General features: G+C 54.4%; 1 protein-coding gene across 1 annotated transcript; it reads right to left on the bottom strand.

Moving 5' to 3' along the window:
* Positions 1-6,462: 6,462 nt before the first annotated feature.
* Positions 6,463-18,688, bottom strand: ZMAT2 (zinc finger matrin-type 2). The gene is made up of 6 exons (XM_078621688.1): positions 18,605-18,688; positions 16,479-16,572; positions 13,661-13,784; positions 9,790-9,863; positions 8,143-8,288; positions 6,463-6,657 (listed from the first exon to the last, which is right to left on the bottom strand). Exons 1-6 carry the CDS (start codon positions 18,632-18,634, stop codon positions 6,463-6,465), a joined length of 663 nt encoding a protein of 220 aa, XP_078477814.1. The 5' UTR covers positions 18,635-18,688.
* Positions 18,689-20,770: the final 2,082 nt, after the last annotated feature.

Here is a 20,770-nt window from a genome sequence, read left to right as displayed (position 1 = left end):
ACTCTCCCCACACTCTCTCACACTCTCCCTCTGTCTGTGTGAACACTCTCACACACTCCCCCCCTCACTCACTCTCTCTCTCTCTCACTCTCTCACACACTCTCTGTGAACTCCTCCTCACACTCTCCCCCCACCCTCACACACTCTCTCTCTCTCTCTGTGAACTCTCCCTCCCCTCTCTCCCTCGACTCCGCTATTAACTCTCCCTTCTCTCTCCCCTCCCTCTACCACGCTGTGAACTCTCCCTTATCTCTCCCTCGACTCCGCTATTAACTCTCCTTTCTCTCTCCCCTCCCTCCCTCTACCACGCTGTGAACTCTCCCTTATCTCTCCCTCGACTCCGCTATTAACTCTCCTTTCTCTCTCCCCTCCCTCCCTCTACCACGCTGTGAACTCTCCCTTATCTCTCCCTCGACTCCGCTATTAACTCTCCTTTCTCTCTCCCCTCCCTCCCTCTACCACGCTGTGAACTCTCCCTTATCTCTCCCTCGACTCCGCTATTAACTCTCCTTTCTCTCTCCCCTCCCTCCCTCTACCACGCTGTGAACTCTCCCTTATCTCTCCCTCGACTCCGCTATTAACTCTCCTTTCTCTCTCCCCTCCCTCCCTCTACCACGCTGTGAACTCTCCCTTATCTCTCCCTCGACTCCGCTATTAACTCTCCTTTCTCTCTCCCCTCCCTCCCTCTACCACGCTGTGAACTCTCCCTTATCTCTCCCCTCTCTCTGCCTCAACTCCGCTGTGAACTCTCCCTTAACTCTCCCCTCTCTCTCAAGGAAGGAAGTCTCCCCCCCCCCCTCTGACCCCACCCCTCCCCCACATCCTCGACCTTTGACCCTGCCCCTCCCCGGCTTCCCCTTCCCCCACCGCTTCTCTCCCTACTTCCGGCACCGCCCGAAGCCATTTCCGGTCGGCCATCTTACTATCCCAGACCACGTGGTCGTCGCCCGGAGCCCCGCCCTCCTAGCCCACGTGGTCGCCCTCCCCCTCGAGCCCCTCCCTCCCTCCCTCCTCAACCCACGTGGTCACCCTCCCACCACCCCCCCCCCCTGTGATTGTGACGTCACTTCCCCACTCCCGTGATGCACCGCGACTTTTTCAAAATTCACGACCGTTAAGAGGGAGAGATCACGTGACAACCGATCCGAGCGCGCTGATTGGACATCCGCGGCACGTGCACCACGATCGATTTCTAAATGTAGGGATTTAAAAAATGTAGAAATTTTCTAAATGTATCGATTTTTTATTGTATAGATTTTTAAATGTATCCATTTTTTAATGCGTCTATTTTTAAATGTATCGATCTTTTACCGTATCGATTTCTAAAGATATCGATTTTTTTATGTGTCGATTTATTAATGTATCGATTTCAAAATGTGTCGATCTACATGTAGAGGTTTTTAAATGTATCGATTTCTACATGTAGAGGTTTTTAAATGTATCGATTTCTACATGCAGAGGTTTTTAAATGTATCGATTTCTACATTCCACCCACTCACGTTCACTGTCACCAGAGATATGGAACGTCCCATCGATTCGTACCGTGTAATGCAGTAATAATGGAGTGTGTAGTCTATAATGTTATACGTAGTAGTGTAGTAGTGGTGTAGTGTAATGTAGTCTATATTGTAGTGTGTAGTCTATAATGTCGTGTATAGTGTCGTACGTAGTAGTGTAGAGTGTGTAGTAGTGTAGTGTGAAGCAGTATAGTATCGTGTGTAGTGTATAGCAGAGGTGTGGACTCGAGTCATGTGACTTGGACTCGAGTCAGACTCGAGTCATGAATTTGATGACTTGCGACTCGACTTGGACTTGCATAACAATGACTTTGTCCCACCTATGAGATGTGGACTCGAGTCATGTGACTTGGACTCGAGTCATGAATTTGATGACTTGCGACTCGACTTGGACTTGCATAACAATGACTTTGTCCCACCTCTGGTGTATAGTAGTGTAGTGTATAGTAGTGTATAGTGTGTAGTAGTGTATTGTATAGTGTAGTGGTGTAGTGTATTGTATAGTTGTATAGTGTAGTGGTGTAGTGTATTGTATAGTGTAGTGTATAGTATAGTGTGTAGTGGAGTGTATTGTATAGTATAGTGGTGTAGTGTATTGTATAGTTGTATAGTGTAGTGGTGTAGTGTATTGTATAGTTGTATAGTGTAGTGTATAGTGTATAGTATAGTGTGTAGTGTATAGTGTAGTGGTGTAGTGTATAGTGTAGTGTATTGTATAGTTTGTAGTGTATAGTATAGTGTGTAGTGTATTGTATAGTGTAGTGGTGTAGTGTATAGTGTATTGTATAGTTGTATAGTGTAGTGGTGTAGTGTATTGTATAGTTGTATAGTGTAGTGGTGTGGTGTAGTGTATAGTGTAGTGGTGTAGTGTATAGTGTAGTGTATTGTATAGTGTAGTGGTGTATAGTATAGTGTATAGTGTGTAGTAGTGTATTGTATAGTGTAGTGGTGTAGTGTATAGTGTAGTGTATAGTGTAGTGGTGTAGTGTATAGTATAGTGTGTAGTGGAGTGTATAGTGTAGTGTATTGTATAGTGTAGTGGTGTAGTGTATTGTATAGTTGTATAGTGTAGTGGTGTAGTGTATTGTATAGTTGTATAGTGTAGTGGTGTAGTGTATTGTATAGTTGTATAGTGTAGTGGTGTAGTGTATTGTATAGTGTAGTGGTGTAGTGTATAGTGTAGTGTATTGTATAGTGTAGTGGTGTATAGTATAGTGTGTAGTAGTGTATTGTATAGTGTAGTGGTGTATAGTATAGTGTATAGTGTAGTGTATAGTGTGTAGTAGTGTATTGTATAGTGTAGTGGTGTAGTGTATTGTATAGTTGTATAGTGTAGTGGTGTAGTGTATTGTATAGTGTATAGTGTAGTGTGTAGTGTATTGTATAGTGTTGTAGTGTATAGTGTTGTAGTGTATAGTATAGTGTGTAGTGTAGTGTATAGTGTAAGTGTGTGTACCCCGTATTCTTGTACATGGACATTTATTCTGCAGGTCCATACGGTGTACAGCCGTTTCGATACGAGTGTAGTACCGTTGTGATCCCATACATACAGCTCCGTAACACCCCTACACGAGCAACAACAGCAATTGTGTGCGTTTCTCTCTTGTGATGGCATTGTCTGATAATCGTTGAGATTACTAATGGACAGGGGGTGACCAGTAAGGTCTTAATTGGTCTGTAATAAGGTAGGGCACTCATATAAGGGGTTGACAGGCATGGTGGTTGTGTAAAGGTGTCAGTTTTTGTACCAGTTGAAAGGGTAAAAACCTACTACTACATTTTGCCACTGCTAAAGGAGATGTCTCATAGTGTAAATGCTTAACCCCGAGCTCTCAATACTCTGATAGTGTGCTGTCTTTGAGTTGTGCGCCTTTTGGCGTCATCTGGTCCAACACCAATGGAGACTAGGCTCTAAGAAAAGCTGTCTCGGGTGTGGACCAATCAACTTCAAGGACAGTGCATATCATTATCATCATCAGAGTTGTTTCTTTTTGTTTGCATTTTGACTGCTTGTGTTGCTGTTATTGCAAACATGATGCCTTGTATAAAGGTGTCAGTTTTTGTACCAGTTGAAAGGGTAAAAACCTACTACTACATTTTGCCACTGCTAAAGGAGATGTCTCATAGTGTAAATGCTTATCCCGAGCTCTCAATACTCTGATAGTGCACTGTGTTTGAGTTGTGCGCCTTTTGGCGTCACCTGGTCCAACACCAATGGAGACTAGGCTGTACGAAAAGCTGTCTCGGGTGTGGACCAATCAACTTCAAGGACAGTGCGTATCATTATCGTCATCATCAGAGTTGTTTCTTTTTGTTTGCATTTTGACTGCTTGTGTTGTGGTTATTGCAAACATGATGCCTCGTATAAAGGTGTCAGTTTTGTACCAGTTGAAAGGGTAAAAACCTATCACAATATTTTGCATTTTGACTGCTTGTGTTGTGGTTATTGCAAACATGATGCCTCGTATAAAGGTGTCAGTTTTGTACCAGTTGAAAGGGTAAAAACCTATCACTAGGCATGGTGGTGTTGTGTAATCTTGATTTGAAGCTTTCGTGACTGCAAGGAATCCATAAACTCTTTGGTTCTTCGATAAAGTCACGTGGGTAGAAAATAAAATAAACCACGACGTTTCGGGCGCAACACTGAAGGTGAGAAAGCGTTGGTCCGCTATTCTAAAGGTTTTTTTTCGGTAAAGTCACGTAGGTAAAAAAATTAAAATCACGACGTTTTGGAGGCAACACAAGCTACCGTCGACAGATGGAACCGTCACAGCACGATTGCTGCTGTATCAAGTGAGAATTAGCCTGCTGCTGAGGCAGACTGTTCTAAAAGGTTTGAAATGTGTGTAGCCCAAGGGTCATAAACAAGTGGCCGGGGCTAGTGATGTTAATGTTGCAATACCACACTTGATACTGGTAGGAACCTCCTGGTTACACCAGCCCACAGGGGATTATTGTGTCCGTCCGTCCGTCCGTCCGTCGTGCAGGGAGGGGCTGGGTGGGGAGGGAGTGGCTGGGTTTGGAGGGGATGGGTGGGGATGGGAGGGGATGGGTGGGGCTGGGTGGGAAAGGGTCTGGGTGGGGGGTGGGAGGGATGGGGCTGAGTGGGAAGGGTGGGGAGGGTGGGGCTGGGTGGGGAGGGTTGGGAGGGGCTGGGTGGGGGAGGGTTGGGAGGGGCTGGGTAGGGATGGTGGGGAGGATGGAGGGTGGGGCTGGGTGGGGGGTGGGAGGGCTGGGTGGGGAGGGGCTGGGTAGGGAGGGTGGGGAGGGGCTGGGTGGGGAGGGTGGGGCTGGGCTGGATGGGGAGGGGCTGGGTGGGGAGGGGCTGGGTGGGGAGGGTGGGGTGGGGCTGGGTGGGGGGTGGGGAGGTGGGAGGGGTGGGGCTGTGTGGGGAGGGGCTGGTCACCCCCTGGTGCCCTTATCAAACTCAACGTTTCACCTACTCACGCCGGCTTGTGCCCGCCCTCACAGTCGGGCATATTTGCGGAATACACCACGCCGCCGTTGTTGACCCTGCAGGCCATTGACCGAGCAACCCAACGTCCCTACACCAGCTCCCTCCGCAGGAGGAATGTGTTACAGAAGCACTCTGGCGAAGATCGTTGTGGAGGTCGTTTATTACACACGGTTTAAAATGACGGTGGCTATGATCATGATGATGGAGATGATGATGTAGTTGATGATGATGTAGGTGATGGTGTTGATGGCACAGTAAGGGGGTATACAGCTGGTGGTGCATCTACCGGTCATCTCAGTCGGTCGACCCACGGCACCTGCTGGGTCTGTCCCGTGAGCTCCTCATGCACCTAGCCTGGCACAGCAGTCAACCCGTGGCACCTGCAGGGTCTGTCCCGTGACCTCCTCATGCACCTAGCCTGGCACAACAGTCAACCCGTGGCACCTGCAGGGTCTGTCCCGTGACCTCCTCATGCACCTAGCCTGGCACAGCAGTCAACCCGTGGCACCTGCAGGGTCTGTCCCGTGACCTCCTCATGCACCTAGCCTGGCACAGCAGTCAACCCGTGGCACCTGCAGGGTCTGTCCCGTGACCTCCTCATGCACCTAGCCTGGCACAGCAGTCAACCCGTGGCACCTGCAGGGTCTGTCCCGTGAGCTCCTCATGCACCTAGCCTGGCACAGCAGTCAACCCGTGGCACCTGCAGGGTCTGTCCCGTGACCTCCTCATGCACCTAGCCTGGCACAGCAGTCAACCCGTGGCACCTGCAGGGTCTGTCCCGTGACCTCGTCATGCCAGCAGCAGAGAGCCTTCGACACTTCACGTGGCAGCCTCAAGGTGCACCTAGCCTGGCACAAGGGGTGCGTGGTGACGTCACCGTCACTTAGTGGAGAATGGCGGCGGCTGTGGCGGTGGTGGTGACGGTGGTGGTGTTGGTGGTGTTGGTGGTCGTGGTGGCGGTGGCAGTGTTGTTGGTCGTAGTGGTGGTGTTGTTGGTGGTGTTGTTGGTCGTAGTGGTGGTGTTGTTGGTGGTGTTGTTGTTGGTGTCGTGGTGGTGTCGTGGTGGTGTTGTTGGTGGTGTTGTTGGTGGTGTTGTTGGTGGTGTTGTTGGTCGTAGTGTTGTTGTTGGTGTTGTTGTTGTTGGTGGTGTTGTTGTTGGTCGTAGTGGTGTTGGTGGCGGTGTTGATGGTCGTGGTGTTGGTGTTGTTGGTCGTAGTGTTGTTGCTGGTGTTGTTGTTGGTGGTGATGGCGTCTGTGGTGTTGTTGGTGGTGTTGTTGTTGGTCGTAATGGTGGTGTTGTTGTTGCTGGTGTTGTTGTTGTTGGTCGTGATGGCGTCTGTGGTGTTGTTGGCTGCGGCGACTGGCGAAGGAGACGCCGCGAGTTCGATGACGACGCTGACGAGGTGGACAACGCCAACGGCGGCGGTGGCGGGCGACGAGGTACAGGTGGCGATGACGAGGAGGTGGACAAGGAGGTGGACGCCCGCCTCAGTGCGACTTCTTGGTGGACGTGAAGCTGCCGAAGCCCATGACGGCCGCCATGCTGCCAGCACCCCCCCCACCCGCCCCTCCCCCCTCCCCCTCCTCCCCCTCCCCCCCAAGCCCGGCGGCGCAGAGATCCGGCTCCGGCTCCACGCTCCGCTTACGGCGCTTCTCACGCCGGAACACCTTCTGCCTCTCCTCCTGCAGTGGCGGTGGTGGCGGTGGTGGTTGGGGGGGTTGGTGGTGGCGGTGGTGGTGGTTGGGGGGGTTGGTGGTGGTGGTGGTGGTGGTTGGGGGGGTTGGTGGTGGTGGTTGGGGGGGTTGGTGGTGGTGGTTGGGGGGGTTGGTGGTGGTGGTTGGGGGGGTTGGTGGTGGTGGTGGTTGGGGGGGTTGGTGGTGGTGGTGGTGGTGGTTGGGGGGGTTGGTGGTGGTGGTTGGGGGGGTTGGTGGTGGTGGCGGTGGTGGCGGGTGGCGGTGGTTGGGGGGGTTGGTGGTGGTGGTGGTGGGGTTGGTGGTGGTGGTGGTTGGGGGGGTTGGTGGTGGCGGTGGTGGTGGTGGTGGTGATGGTGGTGGCGGTGGTGGCGGGTGGTGGCGGTTGGGGGGGTTAGTGGCGGTGGTGGTGATGGCGGTGGTGGTGGCGGTGGTGGTGGCGGTGGTGGTGGCGGTGGTTGGGTGGGTTGGTGGTGGGGTTAGTGGTGGCGGCGGTGGTGGCGGCGGTGGTGGTGGCGGTGATGGTGGTGGTGGCGGTAATACAGGAGGGGGAGGCGTGGGGGGGGAGGCACAAAGAGGATTGGAAATACATTCACTCAGCCACCCATCCACCTAGCCGCCCACTCACTCGCTCAGCCACCCATCCACCCACTCACTCACGCACCTACTCACCCACCCACCTACCCACCCGCTCACCCACCTACCCACCCGCTCGCCCACCCACTCACCCACCCACCCGCTCGCCCACCCACTAGCCCACTCACTCAGCCACCCATCCACCCACTCACCCGCCCACCCACCCACTCATCCACTCACCCACCCGCCCACCCACCCACTCATCCACCCACCTACTCATCCACTCATCCACCCACTCACCCACTCATCCACCCACTCACTCACCCACCCAACCACCCACCCACTCACCCACCCACTCACCCACCCACTCACCCATCCACCCGCCCACCCACCCACTCATCCACTCACCCACTCATCCACCCACTCACTCACCCACCCAACCACCCACTCACTCACCCACCCAACCACCCACCCACTCACCCACGCACTCACCCACCCACCCAACCACCCAACCGCCCACTCACCCACCCACTCACCCACCCACCCACCCACTCACCCACTCACTCACTCACCCACCTACTCACCCACCCGCTCGCCCATCCACTCACCCACCCACCCACCTACTCACCCACCCACCTACTCACCCACCCACACGCTCGCTCGCCCATCCACTCGCCCGCCCACCCAACCGCTCGCCCAACTGCCCGCTCGCCCACCCAACCGCCCGCTCGCCCACCCAACTGCCCCGCTCGCCCCACCCAACCGCCCCGCTCGCCCACCCAACCGCTCGCCCACCCAACCGCCCGCTCGCCCACCCAACTGCCCGCTCGCCCACCCAACCGCCCCGCTCGCCCACCCAACCGCCCGCTCGCCCACCCAACCGCCCGCTCGTCCACCCACCTCCTCCTTGAGCTCCTTGAGCCTCTCCTCGAAGTGGAACTCTTTCTGCTTCTCCTCCAGCCGCCGCTTGTTGAGCTCAAAGCGCGAGCGCACCTGGTCCAGCGACGAGCGCTCCACTCGCATGGACATGCCCAGGTTTCTCTGGTCTAGAGCGGGGAGACGCGGGGAGACGCGGGGAGACGCGGGGAGACGCGGGGAGACGCGGGGAGACGCGGGGAGACGCGGGGAGACACGGTGAGACACGGTGAGACGCGGGGAGAGGAGCGCTCCACTCGCATGGACATGCCCAGGTTTCTCTGGTCTAGAGCAGGGAGACAGGGGGAGACGCGGGGAGACGCGGGGAGACGCGGTGAGACGCGGGGAGAGGAGCGCTCCACTCGCATGGACATGCCCAGGTTTCTCTGGTCTAGAGCAGGGAGACAGGGGGAGACGCGGGGAGACGCGGGGAGACACGGTGAGACGCGGGGAGAGGAGCGCTCCACTCGCATGGACATGCCCAGGTTTCTCTGGTCTAGAGCGGGGAGACGCGGGGAGACGCGGGGAGACGCGGGGAGACGCGGGGAGACGCGGGGAGACGCGAGGAGAGGAGCGCTCCACTCGCATGGACATGCCCAGGTTTCTCTGGTCTAGAGCGGGGAGACGCGGGGAGACGCGGGGAGACGCGGGGAGACGCGGTGAGACGCGGTGAGACGCGGGGAGACGCGGGGAGACGCGGTGAGACGCGGGGAGACGCGGGGAGACGCGGGGAGACGCGGGGAGACGCGGGGAGACGCGGGGAGACGCGGGGAGACGCGGGGAGACGCGGGGAGACGCGGGGAGACGCGGGGAGACGCGGGGAGACGCGGGGAGACGCGGGGAGACGCGGGGAGACGCGGGGAGACGCGGGGAGACGCGGTGAGACGCGGTGAGACGCGGTGAGACGCGGGGAGACGCGGTGAGACGCGGGGAGACGCGGGGAGACGCGGGGAGACGCGGGGAGACGCGGGGAGACGCGGGGAGACGCGGGGAGACGCGGGGAGACGCGGGGAGACGCGGGGAGACGCGGGGAGACGCGGGGAGACGCGGGGAGACGCGGGGAGACGCGGGGAGACGCGGGGAGACGCGGGGAGACGCGGGGAGACGCGGGGAGACGCGGGGAGACGCGGGGAGACGCGGGGAGACGCGGGGAGACGCGGGGAGACGCGGGGAGACGCGGGGAGACGCGGGGAGACGCGGGGAGACGCGGGGAGACGCGGGGAGACGCGGGGAGACGCGGGGAGACGCGGGGAGACGCGGGGAGACGCGGGGAGACGCGGGGAGACGCGGGGAGACGCGGGGAGACGCGGGGAGACGCGGGGAGACGCGGGGAGACGCGGTGAGACAGGGGGAGACGCGGGGAGAGGAGTGCTCCACTCGCATGGACATGCCCAGGTTTCTCTTGTCTAGAGCGGTGAGACGCGGGGAAACACGGTGAGACGCGGTGAGACACTGGGAGACGCGGGGAGACGTGGGTAGACGCGGGCAGACACGGTGAGACACGGGGAGACACGAGGAAACGCGGGGAGAAGCGGGGAGACACGGTGAGACGCGGTGAGACACTGGGAGACGCGGGGAGACACGGGGAGACACACCACAGAGGGACACACCACACCACACATGGCCACTCACGTTTTTTGCCGTTGATGTGGTCCAGGAAGTTGATGGAATCCTTGACAACGCAGTCGCAGACGTTGCAGTAGTAGCTGGCACCACGCGGGGACACACACACACACATGTGGTGAGTGGGTGGTGAGTGGGTCATGAGTGGGTGGTGAGTGGGTGGTGAGTGGGTGGTGAGTGGGTGGTGAGTGGGTGGTGAGTGGGTGGTGAGTGGGTGGTGAGTGGGTCGTGAGTGGGTGGTGAGTGGGTGGTGAGTGGGTGGTGAGTGGGTGGTGAGTGGGTGGTGAGTGGGTCGTGAGTGGGTGGTGAGTGGGTGGTGAGTGGGTGGTGAGTGGGTGGTGAGTGGGTGGTGAGTGGGTGGTGAGTGGGTGGTGAGTGGGTGGTGAGTGGGTCGTGAGTGGGTGGTGAGTGGGTGGTGAGTGAGTGGTGAGTGGGTGGTGAGTGGGTGGTGAGTGGGTCGTGAGTGGGTGGTGAGTGGGTGGTGAGTGAGTGGTGAGTGGGTGGTGAGTGGGTGGTGAGTGGGTGGTGAGTGGGTGGTGAGTGGGTGGTGAGTGGGTGGTGAGTGGGTCGTGAGTGGGTGGTGAGTGGGTGGTGAGTGGGTGGTGAGTGGGTGGTGAGTGGGTCTTGAGTGGGTGGTGAGTGGGTGGTGAGTGGGTGGTGAGTGGGTGGTGAGTGGGTGGTGAGTGGGTGGTGAGTGGGTGGTGAGTGGGTGGTGAGTGGGTCGTGAGTGGGTGGTGAGTGGGTCGTGAGTGGGTGGTGAGTGGGTGGTGAGTGGGTGGTGAGTGGGTGGTGAGTGGGTGGTGAGTGGGTGGTGAGTGGGTGGTGAGTGGGTGGTGAGTGGGTGGTGAGTGGGTCGTGAGTGGGTGGTGAGTGGGTGGTGAGTGAGTGGTGAGTGGGTGGTGAGTGGGTGGTGAGTGGGTGGTGAGTGGGTGGTGAGTGGGTGGTGAGTGGGTGGTGAGTGGGTGGTGAGTGGGTGGTGAGTGGGTGGTGAGTGGGTGGTGAGTGGGTGGTGAGTGGGTGGTGAGTGGGTGGTGAGTGGGTCGTGAGTGGGTCGTGAGTGGGTGGTGAGTGGGTGGTGAGTGGGTGGTGAGTGGGTGGTGAGTGGGTGGTGAGTGGGTCGTGAGTGGGTGGTGAGTGGGTGGTGAGTGGGTGGTGAGTGGGTGGTGAGTGGGTGGTGAGTGGGTGGTGAGTGGGTGGTGAGTGGGTGGTGAGTGGGTGGTGAGTGGGTGGTGAGTGGGTCGTGAGTGGGTGGTGAGTGGGTCGTGAGTGGGTGGTGAGTGGGTGGTGAGTGGGTGGTGAGTGGGTCGTGAGTGGGTGGTGAGTGGGTGGTGAGTGGGTGGTGAGTGGGTGGTGAGTGGGTGGTGAGTGGGTCGTGAGTGGGTGGTGAGTGGGTGGTGAGTGGGTGGTGAGTGGGTGGTGAGTGGGTCGTGAGTGGGTGGTGAGTGGGTGGTGAGTGGGTGGTGAGTGGGTGGTGAGTGGGTGGTGAGTGGGTGGTGAGTGGGTGGTGAGTGGGTGGTGAGTGGGTGGTGAGTGGGTGGTGAGTGGGTGGTGAGTGGGTGGTGAGTGGGTCGTGAGTGGGTGGTGAGTGGGTGGTGAGTGGGTGGTGAGTGGGTGGTGAGTGGGTCGTGAGTGGGTGGTGAGTGGGTGGTGAGTGGGTGGTGAGTGGGTGGTGAGTGGGTGGTGAGTGGGTGGTGAGTGGGTGAGCGAGTGATGAGTGGGTAAGTGAGTAAATGGTTGGTGAGTGGGGGGTGGTGAGTGAATGGGTAGTGAGTGAGTTGGTGATGAGTGAGTGGCTGAGCGAGTGAGTGAGTGATTGAGTGGTGAGCGAGCGGTGAGTGGCTGAGCGAGTGGCTGAGTGAGCTTTGAGTGGCTGAGTCAGAGCTGTGAGTGGCTGAGCGAGTGAGTGAGCGGTCAGTGAGTGAGCGAGTGGGTGAGTGATTGAGTGGTGAGCGAGCGGTGAGTGGCTGAGCGAGTGAGAGAGCGGTGAGTGGCTGAGCGAATGAGTGAGTGGTGAGTGAGTGAGAGGTGAGTGGGTGAGTGAGCGGTGAGTGGCTGAGCGAGTGGGTGAGTGATTGAGTGGTGAGTGATTTGAGTGGTGAGTGGCTGAGTGAGTGGGTGAGTAATTGAGTGGTGAGTGATTTGAGTGGTGAGTGGCTGAGTGAGTGGGTGAGTAATTGAGTGGTGAGCGAGTGAGTGAGCGAGTGAGCGAACGAGCGAGCAGTGAGTGAGTGAGCGGCGAGTGAGTGGCTGAGCGAGTGGGTGAGTGATTGAGTGGTGAGTGATTGAGTGGGTGAGTGAGTGGTGAGTGGGTGATCGAGTGAGTGGCTGAGCGAGTGGGTGAGTGATTGAGTGGTGAGTGATTTGAGTGGTGAGTGGGTGAGTGATTGAGTGGTGAGCGAGTGAGCGGCGAGTGAGTGAGTGGCTGAGCGAGTGGGTGAGTGATTGAGTGGTGAGTGATTTGAGTGGTGAGTGGCTGAGTGAGTGGGTGAGTGATTGAGTGGTGAGCGAGTGAGTGAGCGAGTGACGAAGTGAGCGAGTGAGCGGCGAGTGAGTGAGTGGCTGAGCGAGTGGGTGAGCGGTGAGTGGGTGAGCGAGTGAGAAAGCGGTGAGTGGCTGAGCGAGTGATTGAGTGGTGAGTGATTGAGTGAGCAAGTGATGCGAGCGAGCGAGTGGGTGAGTGAGCGAGTGAGTGAGCGGTGAGTGATTGAGTGGTGAGCGAGTGGCTGAGTGAGTGAGTGGCTGAGCGAGTGAGTGAGCGGTGAGTGGGTTAGTGGTGAGCGAGTGGGTGAGTGATTGAGTGGTGAGCGGGCGGTGAGTGGCTGAGCGAGGGAGAGAGCGGTGAGTGGCTGAGCGAATGAGTGAGTGATGAGTGAGTGAGAGGTGAGTGGGTGAGTGAGTGGGTGAGTGATTGAGTGGTGAGCGAGTGAGTGAGCGAGTGAGCGAGCGAGTGAGCGGTGAGTGAGTGAGCGGCGAGTGAGTGAGTGGCTGAGCGAGTGGGTGAGTGATTGAGTGGTGAGTGATTTGAGTGGTGAGTGGGTGAGTGATTGAGTGGTGAGCGAGTGAGCGGCGAGTGAGTGGCTGAGTGAGTGGGTGAGTAATTGAGTGGTGAGTGATTTGAGTGGTGAGTGGCTGAGTGAGTGGGTGAGTAATTGAGTGGTGAGCGAGTGAGTGAGCGAGTGAGCGAACGAGCGAGCGGTGAGTGAGTGAGCGGCGAGTGAGTGAGTGGCTGAGCGAGTGGGTGAGTGATTGAGTGGTGAGTGAGTGAGCGAGCGAGTGAGTGAGCGGTGAGCGAGCGAGCGAGCGAGCGGCTGAGCAAGTGAGTGAGCGGTGAGTGGCTGAGTGAGTGAGCGACGAGTGGGTTAGTGGCTGAGCGAGTGGGTGAGTGATAGAGTGGTGAGTGAGTGAGCGAGCGAGTGAGTGAGTGAGCGGCGAGTGAGTGAGTGGCTGAGCGAGTGGGTGAGTGATTGAGTGGTAAGTGAGTGAGCGAGCGAGTGAGCGAGCGGTGAGTGAGTGAGCGACGAGTGAGTGAGTGGCTGAGCGAGTGGGTGAGTGATTGAGTGGTGAGTGAGTGAGCGAGCGGTGAGTGAGTGAGCGACGAGTGAGTGAGTGGCTGAGCGAGTGGGTGAGTGATTGAGTGGTGAGTGAGTGAGCGAGCGAGCGGTGAGTGAGTGAGCGGTGAGTGAGTGAGCGACGAGTGGGTGAGTGGCTGAGCGAGTGGGTGAGTGAGTGAGTGGTGAGTGAGTGAGCGGTGAGTGAGTGAGCGGTGAGTGAGTGAGCGGCGAGTGGGTGAGTGGCTGAGCGAGTGGGTGAGTGAGTGAGCGACGAGTGAGTGAGTGGCTGAGCGAGTGGGCGAGTGATTGAGTGGTGAGCGGGCGCTCACCCTCCAGTCTCGCTCTGCGGCGTCGTCTTGCTGATGACGATGGACTTCCCGAGCCGAGACTCGAGGTCGACTTTGTAGTCTCTGTGACGCAGCAGCTCTCGCTTCACAGCAACCACCGGCTTCGCTGCACAGCACACACGCAGCACACACGCAGCACACACGCAGCACACGCAGCACACGCAGCACACGCAGCACACACGTAGCACACACGCAGCACACGCAGCACACGCAGCACACACGCAGCACACGCAGCACACGCAGCACACACGCAGCACACGCGCAGCACACACGCAGCACACGCAGCACACACGCAGCACACACGCAGCACACACGCAGCACAGTATATATATATAGACACACAGTACACACGCAGCACACGCAGCACACACACAGCACACACGCAGCACACACGCAGCACACACGCAGCACAGTATATATATATAGACACACAGTACACACGCAGCACACGCAGCACACGCAGCACACGCAGCACACGCAGCACACACGCAGCACACGCAGCACACACACAGTACACACGCAGCACACGCAGCACACACGCAGCACACGCAGCACACACGCAGCACAGTATATATATATAGACACACAGTACACACGCAGCACACGCAGCACACACGCAGCACACGCAGCACACACGCAGCACACGCAGCACACACACAGCACAGTATATATATATAGACACACAGTACACACGCAGCACACACGCAGCACACGCAGCACACACGCAGCACACACGCAGCACACACGCAGCACACGCACAGTACACACGCAGCACACGCAGCACACACGCAGCACACGCAGCACACACACAGCACAGTATATATATATAGACACACAGTACACACGCAGCACACACGCAGCACACGCAGCACACACGCAGCACACGCAGCACACACGCAGCACAGTATATATATATAGACACACAGCACACACGCAGCACACACGCAGCACACGCAGCACACACGCAGCACACGCAGCACACACGCAGCACACGCAGCACACACGCAGCACAGTATATATATAGACACACAGTACACACGCAGCACACGCAGCACACACGCAGCACACACACAGCACAGTATATATATATATATAGACACACAGCACACACGCAGCACACGCAGCACACACGCAGCACACGCAGCACACACACAGCACAGTATATATATATAAGACACACAGCACACACGCAGCACACGCAGCACACACGCAGCACAGTATATATATATAGACACACAGTACACACGCAGCACACGCAGCACAGTATATATATAGACACACAGCACACACGCAGCACACGCAGCACACACGCAGCACAGTATATATATAGACACACAGCACACACGCAGCACACGCAGCACACACGCAGCACAGTATATATATATAGACACACAGCACACACGCAGCACACACGCAGCACACACAGTACACACGCAGCACACACGCAGCACAGTATATATATAGACACACAGCACACACGCAGCACACGCAGCACACACGCAGTACACACGCAGCACACACGCAGCACAGTATATATATAGACACACAGCACACACGCAGCACACGCAGCACACACGCAGTACACACACAGCACACGCAGCACACGGAGCAAATATAGACACACACACAGTACACACGCAGCACACGCAGCACACACACAGTACACACACAGTACACACACTACACAGAGTACACACACACAGTACACACACAGCACACGCAGTACACACACAGTACACACACTACACAGAGTACACACACACAGTACACACAGAACACACACTACACACTACACACACAGTACACACCAAGTAGACACACACTACACACACACACTACACACCAAGTAGACACACACTACACACACACACACTACACACACTACATTGTACACACAGTACACACTACACAGTACACAGTACACACCAAGTAGACACACAGTACACACTACACACACACACACTACACACACTACATTGTACACACAGTACACACTACACAGTACACACTACACACACACAGTACACACACACACACACAGTACACACACACACTACACACACTACATTGTACACACAGTACACACACACAGTACACAGTACACACACACACTACACACTACACACACACAGTACACACACACACACTACACACAGTACACAGTACACACACACACTACACACACACAGTACACACACACACACTACACACACTACATTGTACACACAGTACACACTACACAGTACACAGTACACACCAAGTAGACACACACTACACACACACACACTACACACACACACACTACACACACTACATTGTACACACAGTACACACTACACACACACACTACACACACACAGTACACACTACACACACACAGTACACACACACACACTACACACACTACATTGTACACACAGTACACACACACAGTACACACTAAGTAGACACACAGTACACACACACACACTACACACACTACATTGTACACACACTACACACTACACAGTACACACTAAGTAGACACACAGTACACACACACACTACACACACTACATTGTACACACACTACACACACTACACACACACAGTACACACTAAGTAGACACACAGTACACACTACACACACTACATTGTACACACAGTACACACACACAGTACACAGTACACACACACTACACACACTACATTGTACACACAGTACACACACACAGTACACAGTACACTACACACACACACACTACATTGTACACACAGTACACACACACAGTACACAGTACACACACACTACACACTGTACCTGTTCTCTTGTCCCTCTCCTCATCGAGGCGTCTCTGAGCCAACTTCTCGTATTCACTGCGGTCCCATTTCCTCCTGAAGTCCATGTCTGCCGCCTGCACACACACACACAGACAAAGGTCCCCCGTGTAGCCTTAACAAACTGTAGGGGCAAGTGCTGTTAGCGAGCACCTATGAAGGCTACCGGCGCTGTGGCACACGAGGGGGTGGGTGGCCAGCACCACGCCCGGCCGCCTTTGTCTCCCCATTGCGATGTTTACACACCGCACCAGGTACTCATTTGAGGCTGAGTCGACCTAGGGGAGGCCCAGGACCGGTTCAGATAATCGTCACTGGTGTTGGCCGTGAGCGGGAATCGAACTCGTGTCGCCAGGTTCGTAGCGCTAACCGCTGCACCACCGCTCCCCATACACACACACGGAGACACAGACAAAGGTCCCCCGTGTAGCCTTAACAGACTGTAGGGGCAAGTGCTGTTAGCGAGCACCTATGAAGGCTACCGGCGCTGTGGCACACACGGATCATGAGAGAGAGACGCAGACTCCAAATCTACAGCAGCAGCAGGCGTTGTAAGGATCCGGGATTGAACCCACGACCTCCTGTGTACCAGGCGAGGTAGTCAACATCTCTCAGTGTCAGGGATTGAACCCACGACCTCCTGTGCACCAGGCGAGGTAGTCAACATCTCTCAGGGTCTGGGATTGAACCCACGACCTCCTGGGCACCAGGCGAGGTAGTCAACATCTCTCAGTGTCTGGGATTGAACCCACGACCTCCTGTGTACCAGGCGAGGTAGTCAACATCTCTCAGGGTCTGGGATTGAACCCACGACCTCCTGTGTACCAGGCGAGGTAGTCAACATCTCTCAGTGTCTGGGATTGAACCCACGACCTCCTGTGTACCAGGCGAGGTAGTCAACATCTCTCAGTGTCTGGGATTGAACCCACGACCTCCTGGGCACCAGGCGAGGTAGTCAACATCTCTCAGGGTCTGGGATCGAACCCACGACCTCCTGGGTACCAGGCGAGGTAGTCAACATCTCTCAGTGTCTGGGATTGAACCCACGACCTCCTGGGCACCAGGCGAGGTAGTCAACATCTCTCAGTGTCTGGGATTGAACCCACGACCTCCTGGGCACCAGGCGAGGTAGTCAACATCTCTCAGGGTCTGGGATCGAACCCACGACCTCCTGGGTACCAGGCGAGGTAGTCAACATCTCTCAGTGTCTGGGATCGAACCCACGACCTCCTGGGTACCAGACGAGGTAGTCAACATCTCTCAGTGTCTGGGATTGAACCCACGACCTCCTGGGTACCAGGCGAGGTAGTCAACATCTCTCAGTGTCTGGGATTGAACCCACGACCTCCTGGGTACCAGGCGAGGTAGTCAACATCTCTCAGTGTCTGGGATTGAACCCACGACCTCCTGGGTACCAGACGAGGTAGTCAACATCTCTCAGGGTCTGGGATCGAACCCACGACCTCCTGGGTACCAGGCGAGGTAGTCAACATCTCTCAGTGTCTGGGATTGAACCCACGACCTCCTGGGTACCAGGCGAGGTAGTCAACATCTCTCAGTGTCTGGGATTGAACCCACGACCTCCTGGGCACCAGGCGAGGTAGTCAACATCTCTCAGGGTCTGGGATTGAACCCACGACCTCCTGGGTACCAGACGAGGTAGTCAACATCTCTCAGTGTCTGGGATTGAACCCACGACCTCCTGTGTACCAGGCGAGGTAGTCAACATCTCCTAGCCAACCTTTCCTCGTGAAAACCAGGGCATCAATAACACGAACAACTCTCGTCGTTGGAGTTAACTTATAATAATGTATAACAGTTATACACCAAAATATACACGTCCACCGGGGGACACCTCCGGTCTGGCCTGGCTCTGCCCCGCGGGAAGCCTGCGCTAGGCCGCCCGCCGCCCGTCCATCCGAGGCCGCCGAGGTCTCGGCGTCGAGGCCTTGGTCAATGAAATCTCGCGCAAGAGGCGGGGGTCGACGCTGCACGCAAGCGATTGCGCTCGCTCGCTTCCGGCGATCGAACGTTTAACGCGAGGCCAACGAAGTAAAACGACCGCCGAAATGATTTTAAAAAAATATATAAAATAAAAAACATCCTCACCTCCTTTGAACTCCCGCCGCCGGACGCCATTTTCACGCGTTGAGTAATAATCGATTCCACGGAGAGTTCGTTTTCGATTCCACGGCCGGGTTTATCGACTCCGTAGGCGTTGACGTTTAAACAACAAAAGGAATCGATTCCTTCGATTCGATTCAATAGCTACGGTTTACACCGGCGCGCGCGCGTTCGTACGAGGAAACCCTGCCCGCCCCGCATTGAGGCGACAACCGATTCCGGATCGTAAATTTTTGTACCATTTTTTATCGGGAATCGATTCGGATAAATGTCACTTTCGACTGAGCTGACCTAGACGAAGTCCAAACCGAACTTAATTTTTTTTTAAATAATTAGTTTTTTGGCTTTGCCGGTATCAAACGTGTAAATTAGACGAGAGTAGGAGGAGATTTTGCCCTCTCTGGCCGTGATAAAATTGCAGGTGTGTTCAGTTGTGCAAAAAACACCCAAATTTAGATTGGATTACTTCTTTGCAAGGGATTTTGAAGTTAAAACTTTCGTGACCGCAGGAACAAAAATTCTTGGTTCGTTCGGTAAAGTCACGTTGGTAGAAAATTTAAATAAAATAAAAAACATTAACATAATTATATTGTTTTTATTTTATTTATTTTACACGCTTTTTAAATCCTTTATATTAAGTTCGCTTGCTTGCTTAGGACCGTGCAAATCTTTAGGTCGTTTTTTAACCCACTTCCCGTGATCCAATCGAGCTGACATTTTGCACACAGACTCGTTGTGCGTGACAATTAATGTTCGTGAAAAAAAAATTTGGAAAACTGTTACACTTTTTATGAATTTTTTAAAAAATATTTAATTACCAAATGCTTAATGATGGCAGGCAATCATCTGACCCATAGGTGGCAGCCATCTCAAGCCAGAGGACGAGAGGACTCTAGCCGCCACGCACATAAAGGATTTATATTGAAAAACTTTGTTTTTACGGGTTATACTTATTATTTAACTCACTTCGTCTGTTGTATCTTCAAAAAATAAATCTTGTAACAGCGTCTGAATGATTCATGATTCATTATTCATTCAGACGCTGTCTTTCCGACACACCTGTTCTTGATTCATTCAGACGCTGTCTTTCCGACAGACCTGTTCTTCACCTGCGGACGGCTGCTTGCGTTGTGGCCGAAACGTCGTGAGAATTGTATTTTATTATGTTTAATTTTTATTATTTTATTATTTCCCTTCTACGTGACGACTTTACCGAAAGAACCAAGAAGATGAATCCCTGCTGCAGTCACGAAAGAAGCTTTACATCGAAATTTAACCCACTTCCCAATGTGTTACCGACTGCAAACTTGGTATACTTATGCCATACTGATGACAATACTATATTCTATCATTAAAAAATAAAAACAATTTTTACATTATTTTGTATACGTTATATTCTTAGTTTTTTTCGGTAAAGTCACTGTGTAGGTAAAACATTAAAATTAATAAAAGTAAAATAAAATAAAAATCACGACGTTTCGGAGGCAACACAAGCCTCCGTCTTCAGGTGAAACCGTCACAGCCACGACAGCTGCATCAAGTAAATGAGAGATTGCAAGAGCTACCACTCCAACCATTATATATAAACGGAGTGGTAGCTCTTGCAATCTCTCATTTACTTTTATATAATGGTTGGAGTGGTAGCTCTTGCAATCTCTCATTTACTTTTATATAATGGTTGGAGTGGTAGCTCTTGCAATCTCTCATTTACTTTTATATAATGGTTGGAGTGGTAGCTCTTGCAATCTCTCATTTACTTTTATATAATGGTTGGAGTGGTAGCTCTTGCAATCTCTCATTTACTTTTATATAATGGTTGGAGTGGTAGCTCTTGCAATCTCTCATTTACTTTTATATAATGGTTGGAGTGGTAGCTCTTGCAATCTCTCATTTACTTTTATATAATGGTTGGAGTGGTAGCTCTTGCAATCTCTCATTTACTTTTATATAATGGTTGGAGTGGTAGCTCTTGCAATCTCTCATTTACTTTTATATAATGGTTGGAGTGGTAGCTCTTGCGATCTCTCATTTACTTTTATATAATGGTTGGAGTGGTAGCTCTTGCAATCTCTCATTTACTTTTATATAATGGTTGGAGTGGTAGCTCTTGCAATCTCTCATTTACTTTTATATAATGGTTGGAGTGGTAGC

This window comes from Lampetra planeri, unplaced genomic scaffold (genome assembly GCF_965212315.1).
Source record: "Lampetra planeri unplaced genomic scaffold, kcLamPlan1.2.h2 scaffold_1129, whole genome shotgun sequence".
Classification (NCBI taxonomy): domain Eukaryota; kingdom Metazoa; phylum Chordata; class Hyperoartia; order Petromyzontiformes; family Petromyzontidae; genus Lampetra; species Lampetra planeri.
This window is presented reverse-complemented; position numbering and strand designations above follow the sequence as displayed.

Bases quoted from the DNA above. Each gene is read 5' to 3' on its own strand.
- ZMAT2 (XM_078621688.1), bottom strand. From the start codon at position 18,634: ATGGCGTCCGGCGGCGGGAGTTCAAAGGAG. The intron at 8,289-9,789 runs GTGAGTGGCCAT...TCCCCGCTCTAG, and splicing joins CCACATCAACGGCAAAAAAC to ACCAGAGAAACCTGGGCATG. The intron at 6,658-8,142 runs GTGGGTGGACGA...CCGCCACTGCAG, and splicing joins TCAAGGAGCTCAAGGAGGAG to GAGGAGAGGCAGAAGGTGTT.